The 18,208-nt window shown below is 41.6% G+C and overlaps 1 protein-coding gene across 2 annotated transcripts in view; it reads left to right on the top strand.

Annotated features, from left to right (window-relative positions):
* Positions 1-18,208, top strand: part of ahrr (aryl-hydrocarbon receptor repressor) — a 99,244-nt gene extending 81,036 nt beyond the window's left edge. The window contains 5 exon segments of one of the 2 annotated variants that reach the window (NM_001309962.1): positions 3,966-4,055; positions 10,478-10,622; positions 10,713-10,846; positions 12,121-12,323; positions 16,598-17,750. In NM_001309962.1, the coding sequence (NP_001296891.1) occupies positions 3,966-4,055; positions 10,478-10,622; positions 10,713-10,846; positions 12,121-12,323; positions 16,598-17,705 (1,680 nt within the window). In that variant the 3' untranslated portion in view covers positions 17,706-17,750. 2 annotated transcript variants of the gene reach the window in all.

Below are 18,208 nucleotides of genomic sequence, written 5' to 3' on the forward strand. Positions count from 1 at the left end.
ATTACTCTCTCCAGGACCCGCCGGCTCTCAGCGAGGCTTCACATCATGACGTTGGTGGTTTTCCAGGAGACGCGGATTCCGAGCCGATCCACTGCTGCCGTTCCTCACTGGGACAGGAGACGCAAGACTAGACTGACCGTAGTGATGTTCCAGCTGCTGCCTCATGACTCAGCTGGGACCGAAGCCTTGTGGCATGACTGTGCATGTTTCGTTTTAATGTGACGGAGTCCAAAAGGAGAGATCCCACACATTTTCATCAGGCCGCACTAGCTTTCCCCTACAGAACCTGAAGACGTAGAAAGTCAAACAGGTGGTAAAGGCCTTTACTTAACAAAGTTCATGGCAACTGGATTATATATGCGTTAGGGCTGAACGATTTTGGAAAATAATCTTATTGCGATTTCTTTTCTTAATATTGCGATTTAATGCAATTTTTTTCCCCCAGTTTAATTTATCATGTGTTTTAAAACATATACAAACAACAAATCAATTTGTTTCCTCGCCATGTGGATTAGTTGCTAAAAGACCCACAGCATCTAAACTCGGAGCAGTAATGATTGCGTTCTGACTACGATTTATTTCAACCAAAATTGCAATTTCGACTTTTCTCCACATTAACCACAAGCAACAAAAATGGCTTCTAAATAAAGATGTTTCTAAACAAGGACTATTTTAAATATGAACTTTTAATGTTTCTATTGATCAGAATATTATTGAAAAGAACAGCTTTTAATTTAATTGGACATCATTTAATTAATTTAAAATCCTTGTTGAACATAAAGTGCAAAGTCCAACCAACAAGCAAGTCTATGTATTAACCTGATTGACCAGTACTTAATGCTATGTATGATTGTATAAACTCTAAAACAAGTAATAAAATTATATTATCTCACTGCTGCAACTGTCTTCCCTTCCATTTGGAGGCAAACCCACTTTAAACATTTTACTGACGCCTAATGGACGTGTCTGATTCCCTAATCGTTACAGAGCCAAAAATTGCAGACCTGTGCGATTTGGAAATTGCGTTTTTGTAAATCACGATTAAATTGAAAATGCGATTAATTGTTTAGCCCTAGTATGCGTACATAGAAAGTGTTGGTTTTACACCGAAATGATTCTCTTATTATTTTAAACGAAAGTGGTGAATAATTATGAAGTGGAAAAATCTGAAAAGTGCTTCATACATTTATGTTTCATCCTCTTTACTCTTATAAACTTAGATCAAATCCAGGGCGGCCGTTTGCCATTAGAAGTCACCTGATGAGTAAACGGAGTCAACCTGTGTGTAGTTTAATCTCAGCGTAAAGGCGGCTGTTCTGTGAGGGCCTCTGAGGTGTCAGACAACATTAGTGACCGTCATGAAGACCAGGCTAGGGAGGAAAGCTGTGCAGAGGTTGAACGTGGGGCTGAGGTCATGAAATAAATTCTGAACACCTCACAGAGCTCTGTCCATCATCTGAAAGGGAAAGGAGAACGGTAAAGCTGCAAACCGACCAAGAGAAGCAGCCGACAGCCCTCTGATAACTTTGGAGGAGCTGAAGAGATCCACAGCTCAGGTGGAAGAGTCTGTCGACAGGATAACTAGAAGCTGAGCAAGAACGAAAGTCACTGTTGAAAGAAAGCCATAAGAGATACTTATATGCAGTTTGCTACGTCATGTAGGAGACAAAGCAAACACGAGGGAAAAGGTTCTCTTATCTGACGAGACCAAAACCAAAAACTCTTGGAAAAGACTGACGGTCAGCCTCTGAATCCAATCAGAGCCCGATCTGCTTCAGTTTCAGTCTCTACATGTCCAACTGCCTTTTTTAGAAGCTGTAGCTTTAGCTTCCCACGGGGGCTGTTTGTAGTCGCAGATATTTTGTGCCGCGGGACTGTGGCAGGTGTTTCCATTACCTAAAGGCTTCAGTATGCAAGGAACCGAGGGAAATGACGAGAAAAACATATAAAAACGGCACACTGCACAGCGCTGCCAGTGTTAGTAAAGGCAGCTTTTTTTTCCTCCTTTCATTTCTGTACCTCTTTTCCATCTTCAGAGATGGAGCAGCGAGCCCTCTGTTTTGGTATAAATGTATAAGGTATAAAGGACAACATATTTAGCCGTTGTCGCAATTTGCTTTTGTGTAAAACAAAAGGTAAATGCGCCGCCCTGTTCGTCCCAGTAAAGCGTTCGAACATGTGAACAGCAAATGCGCTGCATTCATCTGTAAAAAATGTGCTAGTAATTCCCTTTTTTAAAAGCTAATTAAGGTAATCAGTTGAAAAAATAGTGTCTTTTTTTTTTTTTTTTGCCTGAATACACTCTTTCAGGTTAAAAAGAAAATCTAGATCCTCTTTGTTCCAGAACAACAAAACTGCCAAAGTCCTTCAATGTTTTATTGTAGCATTTACTGCAGCGTTTCAAGGGACTCGGGAGGAAGCATGGGAAAAAAAGTTGAGCCCCTGACTACATAAACGTGCGTGCGACCAGCATGAAAAAGATGACCTCTTCCTGGCCCTGTAGGACTTCATGAAAACAACATGACATTCTTCTATATTTAGCATATGTTCATGTCCATTGTTTGAGGCATTGCGACAAATGCTCGTCATTTTACAGGTTTTTCTTTTTCTTGGCTGAATTATCTCACATTTTCACCTGTAGAGTTGCAGCTCAGATTCTAGAGATGCTGGAAATGTTTCTATATTCATTGCAGACATCTTGGATCTCAGTTAAAGACACCTTTTATTTCTATAAATGCATTAATTTTGGCACAGGCATTCTGTTTCTGGGTGATATTATGAGTGCCCAAAACCTCTTGAAATTAGGAATCTTAAAAAAATAAAAATAATTTAGCTGCATCCAGTATTTATTGATTGCCTAAAAAGTTCTTTTTTTGTGTGTCTGTTTTGAGCTGCTGCCAGAGACATTGTAGCCTGTGTGTGTGTGTGTGTGTGTGTGTGTGTGTGTGTGTGTGTGTGTGTGTGTTTGGGTCAGCGGGGGGACATGTGCCAGCAGTTGAACTTGTCAAACATCGTCTGCGTCAACGCGACCGAGCACCTATCTCCCATCCACCACCCCCCCCCCCACTCCTCTCCCCACGCCCATCCTGCTTTTCTACATGATTATGTCTTTTTAATTAAGGCAGCAGATATTGTGCTTTTTACAGTTTCTCTCCGATCCATCTGCGTTCCACAGCATCAAAGGAGACTCATCAGTTCACTGAACTTGCAGGGCGCCGTTGTGTGCAGCGGCCGGGGAACGATTATCTCCCATGGATGGTTATCAGATCACTGTTAGGTGTTTGTGAACGGGGGTGGGAGTGTGAATTTAGTGACCATGGGGATGTACATCATGTAACACACACACACACACGGATCGGAAAAGTCCTGCATATTCTCGCTGTAAAACAGAGGTGACAGACTCTGGCGGCAGCAGTCACGCAAGTCAGCGAGCCCTGCCGTTGTCACGCTATCCCAGCCGTGTGTACGCACACGCGGGCTGGAGGACCTCTTCCACATGTCCTTCCTGTAACTTTTTTTCTTCCTCTTCTGTTTGAGCCGCGCACCTTCGCTTCCCCTCTCCATCTGCTGCTCTCTGGTCGTTGGACTGAAGCTACCTTGGTGTTTATGCGCCACGTTCCCTTTTGATCGGGTCTCATCTGGCGGGTCAAACAAACGAAGGATGTACTTTCGAAACAATAAGAACCAGAGTGTTTGTTTCCCTGAGACTTTTTTTTTCCCCCTGAAACCTTTCTTCTAAAGGGTAACTTCAAACCTGAAACTCATAACTGCTTAAGAAATTAGCCTTTTGCGCTCAGCAATGTCAGTCATTTAAAATTTAAATATGGATGGCAGACAAGCTGAAAGTAAATAGCTGAGAAATAAAATGTAGCTCTTTGTATTTATTGCTCTCATGTTTATTTCCTGTATGAGCTGTTCTTAATCACCATTTCTCCCCCTCTGTCTGTCTCTGTGTGTGTGTGTAGTCTTTAACAGGCTTTGCCTTGGTGGTGAGCAGTGATGGCATGGTTTTCTATGCTTCCTCAACCATTGTGGACTATCTAGGATTTCATCAGGTGAGCTGAAATGTATCATATTCAAATATGCATTCATTGTATAAGTCGATATGTTTTCAAGGGTAATAAATATAAACATACTCAATGGTGGCCCAGATTTTCATTGCAAATAGGTCGTGGAAATTCAATTTAGACAAATCCATATTCAAAGTGGTAAGGCTGCGAGGTTGTTTGAAGTGTGTGGGAAAGAATTAAATGCATCAGTGTAATAAGAACTACCATTGACATGTGATTGTGGGTATTTTTATGGTATTATGAGGAAAGAAATATGTGAAAAGGAGTCTTCTGATTAAAAAAAAAAGAGTTGTCTAGATAGATGAAGGGAGGGGTTTTCAGGAAAACCATTTCTATTGTATGTGTGTTTTAATTGCACATAAACAAGGATGTACATACCTAAATAAATTGCAAGTATGACCTTTTATTAGCATGGTACTATTGAATCTCCTTACTCTGCTGCCTGCATTTATCCATTTATCTCTCTCCATTTAGAACCTTTCAGCTTAGCTAGCGCTGAAGCAGCTAAGTTAGCTAATGTAGCTAACTATTTACCCAGAAAGGCCACTAGAAATAGGTGAGGTAGTTTCTCTAAAACTTTGTTAGTACACCTCACATCCTGCTAGTAGCTGACTGGATCCCCTTATGGCTCTAGAATCGGCCTTATTCCTCATTGTTTATGCTCAACAAGGTTTGGGAAACACTTGCCAGCAATTGTGGTCTGTATGGACATGATCGCAGCAGATTTTTAGGCTGCACATCCACTGAGATCTGGGGTCTCATTTATAACGCTTGCGTACGCACAAAAGGGAGCCTGAAACTTGTGTACGTCACTCTTCATGTAAAATTTGGGATCTGTTAAAAAATAAAACAGGAGGGGTGCGCTGGTGGCGCAGTGGGTTGTGCGACCCATGTAGAGAGGTCTAAGTCCTTGACGCGGTCGACCTGGGTTCGACTCCGACCTGCGGTCCTTTGCCACAAGTCTTTCCCCCTCCTCTGAGGCACTAGAGCTGCGAAAAATCTCCAATGAAAAACATAAAAAATTGAAATAAATAAAACAGGAAAACGTGCGGTCCTCACGGCAGCTCTGACCGAGGCGAAAGCTCATTTTGGAGATAGGGGAAATGGGCGACACAGATGCTAAAGTGGTGAATTGCAGCCAAACTGCGTGATGATTCCTCTCAGTCACTCAATTTCACGCCATTTCAGACTTTAATCATAGCTCGACTTCATCATAAGCATTTAAACCCCAGTGTTATTCATGCTTGCACTGGTGACACATAACTATACAAAAGGACCTCTCAAATAAATAAAAGAACATGCCCATAATCCATTAAATCTTAAATAAATATAGAGTCTGCAGAACATTATATCTGGGTTTTCTATGAAGATTCTTTATAATCGGGGGGGAAACCGCCCATTCTTCCTGGTCTCACAGCCTCAGAGGAATTTCAACACAGAGCGCAGCTCCATGAGGCTTTCCTCCGTCTTAAAACTGCGATTAACTTTACTTTTCAAACAAGTTCTTATAATGTGGGCGACATCTGTGCTGTAACCTCGGATTTTCACATTTAATAAACTCCTCTCTGTGAAATGTTTTCACAGTCTCTTTGCATTTTCTCTGTGGCAAAAACAATGGAGATAAAAAAGACCAGCTGACCCATTTTTAATCCATAATAACATTCATGAGGTTCTTTGCATTGACCATTTATGGTTCAATCTGGGCGTGTAGAGGGCAGAACATGAGACAGAACCTGGTACGCAAACGTTCAGGTGCAGGTGATCTATAAAGAAAAATTGCATGCTGGTGTGCGTGGGCATGGTTTTATAAATCAGATTTTTTATTTTGTCGTATCCCAATTCCATTTTTTTGCCAAACGTACAATTTTAGTATGGATTAGACGCAAAGTTGTATAATTGAGAGCCCTGGTGACTGTGGAGGGCACAGCTGTTGCTTAAGTCCCAGTTGGTCAGCTGTTTCTGAAATTCTCAGACCAGCCAGTCTGGAAGAAACAACCATAACCATCACGTGATTGGTTGATTAGTCATTTGTCACAAAATGCAATCAAAAGGCTGTACCTAATAACATGGCCAATGAGTGTATTTGTTCATATTACGCTGTTCTGTCTGAATGGCGTCTCTTTCAGCAAAGGTCTCTGCCGTCTGATTATTGCTTCCATTGCGAGGATTAAAGGGTTGGAGTTACATCTGAGGTGCTACTTGAAGACCTCTTTTTCACCCTAGCATACACTCTGGATGTCTAATTGAACCTACATTTCCAACTCTTTAATGTTCTCCCTTTCCAGTGGCAGAACCTCATCATCCATTATAAATTATATCAGCACTAGCTGTCCTGTCCTGGGATGCTAAAACCACCTCCCTCCTTTAAAACCACGAATAAAGTGCTTTTCAGTGTTAAAATCTTTCCTTTGCTCCTCCTCCTGTCAAACACACCTACACACTAACAGGCAGCGTGCTGTCACACGGGGATAGAAATCCTGCTACAGTGCCCTCTCTTGGCTTACAGTAAGGTGCGGGCAGTAATTTAGCGCTGTGAAATCGACATGTAAACCAGTGTGGTCTGAGACACGCTGTCCCACCACATGTACCTGTGTGTATGTGTTAGTGCAAGCAGAAGTGTGGAATGACAACTTTTGAGACTAGTAGAGGTAATTACTCCTAATAGGCAGATTAGCTTATGTATTTAAGTCCACTAGGTCAAAAGGAGTTAATGTGATTTTTTTCTCGCTTTGTCATGGATATTTTAATTCCCTAATTGTTAGATGTTTGATGCTGTTTGATAACATATTGGATAATCGTGGGTCATTCTTTTCTGTCTTGCCGTTTCTTTGGTCTTTTAACCGAGAGGCTAGAAGAAAGTGTTTTTGTACGATTGTTAGACTGCCGGTGTTGTTTTCTAAAAAGTATGAAGCTACCTTGAAAACAATACTAAATTTAGAAATGTAATTTAAACTATTATTTAGCATAATTATTTGTATCAATATTAAAATAAAACGAATGTTAAAGATAGCATAACAATTGTACTCTTTCAGACACTGGACTCTGGATAACTCCTTTGAATAAATTTGCTCATTGATTCAGATCTAAGGCTTTATTATTTGGTTGTTAGATTACATTATTTGGTTATCCAAATGTTTAGTTAAGGGAGGCATATTGAATTTTGAACAATTGAGCTAACTTTAAATGCTGCAATAAAGACCACGCTGCATTGTTTTTACACACATTTCACAAAAAAACAAAATCTAAGAATCACACATTTGTGTTTTAACCTTTATATACTCATTACTTTCTCAAATTTGGAAACAGAAGAGAGCGTTACATTTTTATCTCCCTTAAGAAAAGACAAATTTGGTCACATTTAAATATTTCCAGTCATGAAAGGTTGTCGTTATGGGGAAACTAAATGGGTGTTTTGCTTTAAACCGCAGAAGTTTTAATTTTGTTATATTAAAGTAACGCTAAATCTAAGCCGGTAGCCCAACTAATTAGCTAGCTAATATTCAACCATAACTCTTATGTTGCTTTATAAAAACAGAATCAAATCATTATATTATTACACTTCAGACCTACTTGTAAATTTAGCATTTGTTTATTCTACATTCTGCTTAAAGCTATGAGATGAAATCAAACAGGGACATTGTCTACAGCTATTATTATAATTATTACTGTAATAATGTTAGCAGTGGTAGGAATAGCTGTCGCTCTGGTTTCAGATAAAAGCAATAAGATCATGTAACAGATTTTTGTTTTAAACCTTTATAAAACTTGAGAATATCACTCTGACACAGGCGACATCCCGCCACCTGCCACGAAGATGGACAGAGAATTGAACACTGAAACCCAAACAAACTTATCAAACTCCATCACGTACAACCGGTTCTCTGTTTTTGCTGAGTGTGGTCAGCAAAAACCACACACAGCAGTGTGACAGACACCGGCCCGCTGCAGTCATTCCATGCGTGTATTTTTAATTAGAGGAATGCAAAAACGTATGTCACGTTCTCAAGAGCAAGAAACAGGACACTGACATCGTGGCGTGTCAATACCTGGTTGACGTGACAAACGGTTTTTGCATTCCTCTGATGACCGTGAGCCATAGAATAACAGCATGCAAACCACCTTCGTGAGAATTTATTTTATTTCCCACATTTAGTTCTTGCAAATGAGACCCCCCCCCCCCCACCACCACCATAGACACACAAACAAACTTACTTTGCCTTGACAAGGCCTCAAACAAACATATTGCACCAGTCTGAACCCACAACTGTAGCGAGAGGACACTTATTAATATACCACAGAAAAAACAAAGAACGGAGAAGGCTCCACCGAGCAGCACCACAACTAAAGCCCCAGAGAAGAGCCGAAAACATTCACTGCTCTTTGATCCAATTTGTTGCCGGAGCTGTTAGCCTTTGAAGGTCAGTTAAAACCTCGCTTACTCTCTAGTTTTTTTTCCCCCCCTCTCTTTCCTTCTCTGCGTGTTTCTTTACGAGACACAAAAACAATAGTCACTCGATCCATCTGTGTGCCTGAACGCCAGTAGGGAACCGCAGTCCGCAGGACCAAGTGCTTATGAAGACGGTGGGAACAGATTGTGTTTGCAGAGGCAGGCGATCAAAAAGCCTCGCGTGCCACTGCCGTGGAAATTCTGCGGAGAGGGCGGGGGTCGAGGGGAAGAGGGAAGAGGAGAAGGTTGAGCGCTACAGTGAGGAATCTGTCAGGGAATGACAGAAAGCAAAAGTTATTGCTGGAAAAGAGAGGGCAGAGGCCTGATGAAAGTGGGATGGAGCCCGGCTCAGTCTGTGTGCGAGAGCGGATGGGGAGGGCTGGCTGAGCCGGACTGCTGCTCGGGAGCCGGTGTCACGCAATGTTTGACAAACACAGCTGCCCTTCGGCTGTTAAAGCACCGGGTAAATCCTCCTGCCTGTGTGTTTGAAGGGATGCACATTGATCCGGCATAACATTATGACCACCTGCCTAATAGTGTGTTGGTCCCCCTGACCTGTGGAGACATGAACTCCATGAGCCCCCTGAGGTTGTGCTAGGGTGTCTGGCACCAACATGTTAGCGGCAGAACCTTTAAGTCCTGCGTGTTGGGGGCTCGGGCTTCCAGTGATTGGACTCATAACATCTCAGAAGTACTGGACTGGACTGAGATCTGGGAAAAATGGAGGCCAAGTCAAGACCTCAGAGTCAGTTTTGTGTTCCTCCAACAATTATTGGACCACTTTTCCTTTGTGGTAGGACTCGTTATGACGCCGAAAGAGCCCACATCCATCAGGGAACACCATGCATGGTCTCCAACAGTGTTTAGGTATTTGTAACGTGGCAACAATAATGTGAATGCCAGGACCCAAGGTTTCTCAGTAGAAATGTGCCCAAAGTATCACACCTCTGGCAACTTGCCGTTTTCCTACAGTGAATTTGGTGCCATACCTGGCTATTCAAACTTATTTTAAAAAAAAGCTAAATGTGATTTATCTGACTTGACCACCTTATTCCACCTTCATGTTCCAGTTTCAATGCGAACAGACCTATTTTTGGCCCTTTCAGCGGTACTCAGGGGTCTCTGTAGCTCTATGGCTATGTACCGCCATAACAAACTGGGATGCAATGTATATTCCGACACATTTCCATCAGATCCACCATTAAGTTTTTCAGCATATTCAGCCATAGCAACTCCTTTCGTTGGATACAGGTATGCCTTTATGGTCTAATCAAGTGCCCCACATGCATCAGTTAACCATTGCCATTTCACCGCTGCTATTTACTTGGACCCCTCTTTATAGATGCTAACCCCAGAAGAGCAGGACCATCCCACAGGGGCCACAGTTTCTGTTTACCCATCACAATTCAACTCATGAGAAACTTGCCTTTAACCTCTTTTTAGACCATTTCTTTGTGATCAACATGTGTCCTTTATGTTTCGCTATCAAATGAAAGACCAAAGGGGGGGGACCATAGGGATGTACTAATGGGATACAATGTAAAGACAACTGTAGCTGCAACACATCCATGTGTTTACACAGAATATACACCAGATGATCCTTCATTCTCCACATATATATTTATAAGCAAAATCTGACATAGATTACTGGATCATACTGGATCATGCCATCAATAATCGGATGAATGATGCAAGTTGTAAGCCACGCCCCCTTTTGTTCTGCTAACCCAGCTGAATGAGCTGAAAGCTAACAGGGCCTGGGATTTGGTGGATAAACCGATCCCTGATGGGGCTTTTATTGTGGCTTTGAAGAGACTGATGATTCCCAATAATTAAATGTTCATCTCCTTTTAACTCGTCTGTGATGAAATGACTAAAAAAAAATTCTCTTAAAATAGGCACATGTTTTAATGACAAGCTCTTGTCCTTCCGTCTGTCTAACCAAGTTCTGCCCCCACAGACTGACGTCATGCACCAAAACGTCTTTGACTACATCCACATAGACGACCGTCAGGAGTTCAGACGCCAGCTCCACTGGGCCATGTGTCCTCCACAACATCAGGGCACGTCCGGGCAGCAGGATAGCCAGTTAGCCGCGGGAACAAGTGCGTACAGCTCACACGGTGCTTTGTAGGTTTGTATTTTCACAGAAAAATAGCTTCTCATATTCGCATTCTTTTACTGTCATATTACAGGTGAAGACTTTGTTGTGGGCAGCATGTTTAACTCTCCGGAGGCAGGCGAGATTACTCCCGAGCTCTCCTGCTTTCTCAACAGATGTTTTATGGCCAGAGTTCGGTGTCTTTTGGACAGCACCTCTGGATTTTTGGTGAGTGCTACGACCCAACCAAAGCAAACTCTAAATGGAGAAACTGGCACCAACTCAATGAAAGAAGACTGATGCTAATCTAAAATATAAACAATACATTTGCGCAGTCAATTTTATTTTGTAACTTTAGCTTGTGTAGTTATGTCTTCCTTCCTTTACCCCACTGCCTGTAATAGCTTTGAGTCCAGATGAGAGGAAAAACAAGAATATGAGTTTGGACAATTCTACAGATGTTAGGCAAAAGTGATGACCAACGTCTGGCTTGGTTGCAATGTGTTGGGAACAACACCAAAAAATCTGGATATCTATCTTGTGTCACACCCTTCATTACTTAGTACTTAGTAAATATTTATAACATGCTTTCTGCTCAAAATAGTTATATATATGACACAGACAATTGTGATATTACGTCAAGCTTCTATTCTGCAGGTAAAAGGCCCGAGAATGTCACTTGTGTTTGTTTACAAAACAAGACAAATCTTTCGGTAGATTTGCTGCAAAATAAAAAAGAAACAAACGTTAGAAACTAACATGCTAAACCAAGATGGTGAATCAGGTAATTTCCATGGGTTAGCTTACATGCTAAATATATTAGCATTATTAAGGGATAGTGGCAATTGGCCCAAATCAAAACCTTTCAAAAACAACAGCCATGTTGTTGCCCCACCTTTGTACTGATTTACAACCCCTGCAGTGGTGCAAAGGCAGAAAAACACAACCCATTAGCAGAGGCCTCGGTCCCCAACATAGTTGCCGTGGGTTCGATTCGCGATTTGGAGACCTTTGCTGCATGCCATTCCCCTTCACCCATTTTTTTTCTGGCTGTTGTCAAATGGCACAAGAGCCATAAAAACTTTTTAAACAAAAAAGAACATCAGCCTTACAGAACCTCAGGGGCAGTTGTTGACTCTTCTTATATTTTTATTTAAGTGAGTTGCTAGCACCGTTGCAAGCTTGTAAAATCGATCATTTTTAACTTCTCCCATTTTTAAGGCTGTTGTGATGGGTTGATAAAAGATAAAAGGGACTGTGCCCACTCTTGCAGTCCGGGGCAGTGTTCGTCAACGCAGATAAGAGCATAAAAATACCAGCACCTTGTTGCAGGGTCATTGGATTCAAAACTTGAATTCAGCTTGCACAAGATGGTCTAAAATAAATGAATTAAAGGGTAACGTTGGATTACAAATGAAAACATGAAAAATTAACATTAATCTATTAACATGTATTTCAGTTTTGTAAATGTGTTTTTTTTTTTTTTTTTGGTTGTGTTTCAGACTATGCAGTTTCAGGGTCGCTTAAAGTTTCTCCACGGGCAGAAAAAGAAGTCACCCTCTGGGACACTTATTCCTGCTCAACTGGGTCTGTTCTGCATAGCTGTGCCCCTCCTACTACCCTCCATCACTGAGATGAAAGTGAAAAATATTTTAATGCGGGGAAAGAACAAAGGCGGGGGGATTATCTCTCCGATGGAGCTTGGGTAAGGGAAAATGACACTACATGACTTATATTCACTTTGAATGATGACAAGATGTTTAACACAAGGAGCATGAGGGCAAGACCCTTCAGCGTTTGAAAAGCAAATATGCCTACAAAATTGCTACCAATATATTCACTTGCTGGTAAAATTATTCTCATTACAACCTCAAGCTTTAATGTTTTTGTAGTGATTTGATGTGATAGATGAACAAAAAAGGGTGCACAATTGTAAAGTGGAAGGACATGTGATTTATGGTTCCCAAATATTTTCTTTACAAATAAAAGTCTGCGGGGACCGTCTGACTTAAACCCCCTTGATTCAATACGTTGTAGGAGTGATTACAGCTGCAGGTCGTTTGGGGCGTGGCTTTGTACGTCTAGAAATTACAAATAATTGTTTGCTAAATAGCGCCACTGCAGTCAAACCGAATAAAAACCACATGTTAACATTAATCGTAGGCCTAAACCACATGACTGTGGTTTGCTCTGAACCAGTCGACTGTAGCTCTGGAGGTATATTAAGGATCTTCTTGCTGGAAGGTGAACTTCTGCCTCAGTTTCTTCTGCAGCCTCTAACAGGTTTTCTATCAAGGTTGCTCTGTATTTTCCTTTGTGTATCTTAACCTCAACTTTGACCAACTTCCTATACCTCCTGAAGAAAAGCATGATGGTCCCACCACCATTTTTTTTTTTTACAGAAGGGACGGTTTGCTCAGGGTCCTGTGCAATTTTCCACCACATAAAGTATTTTGCATGTAGGCCAAACAGTTGAAATGTTTTCTCCCCTCACCAGAGCACCTTCCTTCACATGTTTACTGTGGCTTTTCTCAACCAGCGAGCAGGACTTCAAATGGCTTCCTGTCAACAATGGCTTTGTAAAAATGCACAAGCAATAATTTTCCTATTGCAAGACTTTCCCATTTGAGCTGTGGATCTCTTCAGCTCCTCCAGAGTTACCACCTTGGTTGCTTCTCTGATTAAGGTTTGCCTTAGCTTAACCGTTTTCTATTTTTAGACAAGACCTCGAGCAGTACTCTATAAATGTCCAAGGCTTGGAATATCCTTTTACTACTCATGTCTGTTTCAAACTTCTATCCAATTTTATCCCGATCTGTTTGCTCTGCAAACTGCTATCCCAGTTCCTATCATAGACAAAAGACCCTACTTTTTCCAGAAGGATTTTCTTTTTTTCCCCTTTTTTTTGCTACACTTGGCAAGTTAATAACGCCTTTTCATTTGCCAATTACTACTATGTACTTGAGCTTACAGGTATAGACTTCTGGATGCCTTGATTTCAACCAGTGTGTGCTTCCTTTTTTTTCTTAATTAAATAAGCAACGTTTACACAATTTATTATTACACAAAGGCAAAGAACAGACTATGGCTTAGATCAGTATTTTCCAGTGTGAGTTCTCCGCCTCCCTCTCGGAGACTCCAGAAGTTCCAGGGAATGCCAGAATTAGATCTGCTTTTATGAAAAAAGAAAAAAAAATGACACAAACAGCAACACATTTGCAGAATTTGACATGTCTGGGTAAATTTAAAACACATGAAACGCTTCTCTTAACCACAAACATTTCACACAAGTGTTTGTGATTTATTGAGTACGAATTAAAAAAAGAAACTCAAACAGCACATCAACGAACGTGAGAAGGGCTCGATATTGCGGCACTTTCCGTGTGTCTGTGTGGATCCTTTTAAAAGAAAATTGGACCCGTTTTTAAGTCCTTTGACAAAGTGGTTAGTCGTGTTGGGACAAGGCATGGGTCTGTCTGAGATTTTCATGGTATGATAATGGTATGATAATAAAAATACCACAGTTTTACAGCATTAAGACAAAAATGTAAAACAAAAGTGGTCCCCGTCACTTGATTCCTTTTATTTAACACAAAAGAGACACTTATTTTTACAGCTGCTAAAATTATATAACACGGTGATTATTACACTTATGATACTATCTATATTTATTGTTATTTCAATTTTGAGACAAAGACTAAATAAAATATACAATACAAACATTCAATAAAGTTAGTGTTTTAAAATAGTTATATTGCAGAATATTACATCTTTTTGCCATTCTCTTTTTTTATTGAGAAACTCCGTCTGAGTCTAACAATCTGCGCTAGCTAACAGCGGTTAATTAGTTGAGCTATCTGCTCCAGTAGCTAGCCTCCATTCAACAGCTGAGCATAATTAACCGGTAGCATAGTCAGATCCCACATATATTGACATTTTTAGTTTAAATCGTTTGGAATTACTAACGTAAGCTAAAGCTAGCTTGTTAGCTTCCACCTCTCAAGGTTTTATTTGCTTTCTAACACCATGATAGGACAACTTTCCACTAGAAAATACCTCAGCTGTGATAAGTAGCTCACTGAACTGCAAAACTATGTTTAAAGACACCGTTTGAAGTTATTTCTTTACTCACCTTCACACACTTTACTTTGCATCTGGTCAACTTAAAAGCAGGTTTAAGACTTCCAAAATGTTGTGATGCAGTCCAATTCATTTCACTGGCTTGTAACACTGGACGGGTGACCTGTCTAGGGTGTGCCACGCCTATCTCCACCCAGTGATGGCTGGAGATAGGCTCCACCACCCACACCTGCAAACCTACATGGACAAGAGGGCGCGGTCATTGGATGTACAGACTGATGGTTACACAACAACCTTACTGCGGCTGTATGATTGTTACATTTCCAGTACCAACACGTTTTGTAAAGAGAAAGCCTCCTCAATCAGGAGGTCAGAAAATACTTAAAACTGTTGTCATTAATTTTAAAAAGTGAGGTGTTAAAAACAGAGATACCACAGTGCTTGAATAAGATGTTTGTCATCCACCGCAAATAAACCTGGAGATCTTTGGGTTGTGCGTGTGAACTCAACTGTTGTTGGTTTTCAGATGGGACACATCCCAGAAAATATGAGTCACATTTGAAATTATTCCCATAACCACCACAGTGAATCAAACCAGGATATTCTTTTTTTTTTGCCAATTTCTTCATAGGAAACAAGGAAACCTGTGTGCAATCCCTTATAGCCACATGGATATATTTTTTAAATAATACCTCCCAAACATTCAGTTAACTCCTCTGAGTTGATTGAACTAGACGTTTTTGAAACTTCGCTATATGAGCACTGGCTGTTGTGCAATAAAAGTGTTGTCAAGGTGTGTGCATGATATGTGCGATGCTCTTTAAAAAAACAATTATGGAGCAACGAAACCCCTCCCTCACAGAACTCAGTCAGACGGAACCCTCCAAATTTACAAACAAGCATGTCCTTTTGGTTCTTTTTTTTTTAATCGTTTTGAAGGATTTATTTTGCCCAAAACTACAAACACTGAAAATGTCCCAACTAAATTCAGTCTAAACAAAGTTGATGAAAGTCAGGTCCGTTTAGGTTTTCACAATTCACTAAACCCCAACCACCTTTCAAGCACATTTCAGACATCAACAGACATTTTTAGTAAGATGTTTTTTTTTCATCTTTCCCATTTTTACGTTGTTAAAGACAGATGGAAACGAACTGTGCTTGGGGGGGGGGGGGGGGGGGGTTGAAGTAGTAAAACGTCTTTACTGTCAGATCTCTAACAGAACTTCAATTTCCTCAAAGCTTTTGAAAGAAAAAAAAAAACATAGAAGTCAAAGCAGAAAAAAGTCATCATAGAACAATCGCAAAACTTACAGCATTGTGGAAAAAAAATGCTTCTCACCACACATGAGAAGTGAAAACTAATTAGTTTACCCAGAAACGCTTTTCCACCAATAACAGCCTTCTTTTTCTAACAAGAAAATCTCCACCCTGCAGCTTGGTAAACACCCTTTCTTTTATACTTAAAATAGTTCATGGATCAATAAAACTAATAATGTTACAATTCTGGTCTTGTAATACAGGTAGACCAAGCAGAGCCCTTCCCATCACCCCCATGTGAACTGTGCAGAGTCTGCACTTTTTAGCATGCTGTTAGGGTTCTCCTCTGACTGCGCTGTTTAACCTAAAATGCTCCTTTCTTTCACATTGCAGTGATTCTTTGTAATTGTGATTTAATTTCAGTTTTTATTTCAGCAACTATGCTCCTAAGAGTTACATCATTCATGCAGGGATGATGATTCAATTTGTCAATTGGTGGCAATTATTAGGAGGTTTCAATGTTAATTACTCCTTCAAGAAAGGCCTTGTCACAAGATGATTTATGTTTTATTGAACTGACATTTTGCCAGATGACAGGCAAGAACTTGCAGATAAACGGTGTCTCCTCTTTTTCCTTCACAGTGAACGCGGGGAACACCTGAGGAGGCACTCCATCGGTGGAGGAATGGGTGACATGACAGACCCTCTTCTCTTTTCTTGTCCCCATCCGGGTGCTACGCAGCGAAGCCAACACCCGTCCTGGACCCCTCTTTGCAAAGACAACCTCAAGTACAGCCCTGACGGCTTCTATAGCCAGGAGGAGCCCCTCAACTTCTGCAAGTCCTCCGTGGCTGCCAGCAAAGGCGTGGGCACAGGTGGACGGTGGCCTATGCGACAGCACTTGGGATCCGTCAGAGCTGCTCAGGGTGTCGGCTACATCCCCACGAACCGCCTAAATAGGACTGGCCAGTACGGGAAGCCCTACTGCCTTTCCCCGAGCTGTCACGGTGGCAAGGGTGCCGATGTGTTTGTCTCGAAGCTGTATGGCTCGTCGGACCCAGACGCTTACTGCGTGGACCTGGTGAAGAGCGAGAACGACTTCGGGGAGTGCTACGACGGCCACATGATGCCTGAAATGCCGCCCATTAAGATAGAGCACGACTCCGACTCGGAGAACGGATGCGACACGTACGGGCAAGCGTGGGCCTGTCGCAACCAAGCGGCGATCGACCGGCGCTACGGTAACGGCGTGTACGACCCAAGCTCTGGGCTGCAGCTTAAATCAGAAAGCGACTATTTCGACCCGCAGTACTCCCCCTGTCAACGGGGGAAAGCAGGAATCAGCCCCGCGTACAACGACGGCAACTACCCCAGCTATGCAGTCAACAACGGCGCACGTCTGTTGAAATGTGACAAAGACTTCGTCAGCAGCGGTGACTCCAACCAGTTCAGCCCTCAGAGACTCTCTCACTCAGACTCTCTATGCAGCAACCAATCGGTCAACCTCATGAATTCAAACATCTACCCTCAAAAGGCGTATATGCACCCGGACTACAACAAGCAAGGCCCCTATGAGTTCAAAGGTCATGGCCTGGTCCATTCAATCAAACGGGAGCCAATGGACTCCCCCCCCTGGTCTGAGAACGGTCAGGACATGAACCAGTCCATGATGGGCGGCTCAAGGAACGTTATGCCATGTGTGATGAGCACAGGCCACAACAAGTCCAGTCCCTACGTTTACATGCAATGAGAGAGAGCATTACCCACGGGCAGATAAATGTCTGCCCCCCCCCCCCGCCCCCCAACCCCTTCACACGCACAATTACACATAACCACAAACAAATCATTGTGTATGAAATAGTTTTCCTTTATCGTGTCGATGTCTACCAGCATTACAGAAGGTTACCATGACTCCCAGGATGTCAAATATTTTCTTAAATTAACTAAAGAGGTCTCAGGTTCAAGCATCAGTGTTGTGACAATCAAAGTTTTTGACTTTCAGACCAGAGGGTGTTACTTCTAAGGTACAGATTTGGGATTTTGAGCACTTTTGGCTTTAGTGACAATGAGGAAAAATAATGTCAAGACACCTGTTTAGTTTCGTATTGTTGTGACACCAGGATTTTGCAGGGGAATATCTTTTTTATTTTTTTCTAAACTTTGTGCACAGGAGAAAACTTGCATTGATTGACAATTTCATTTAGGTAATAATGCATTTCTAATGTTAACCTTTGAATAGTTTTAGGGTGTTTC

The sequence above is a fragment of the Fundulus heteroclitus genome, chromosome 21, assembly GCF_011125445.2.
Source record: "Fundulus heteroclitus isolate FHET01 chromosome 21, MU-UCD_Fhet_4.1, whole genome shotgun sequence".
In the NCBI taxonomy this organism is placed as follows: Eukaryota; Metazoa; Chordata; class Actinopteri; order Cyprinodontiformes; family Fundulidae; genus Fundulus; species Fundulus heteroclitus.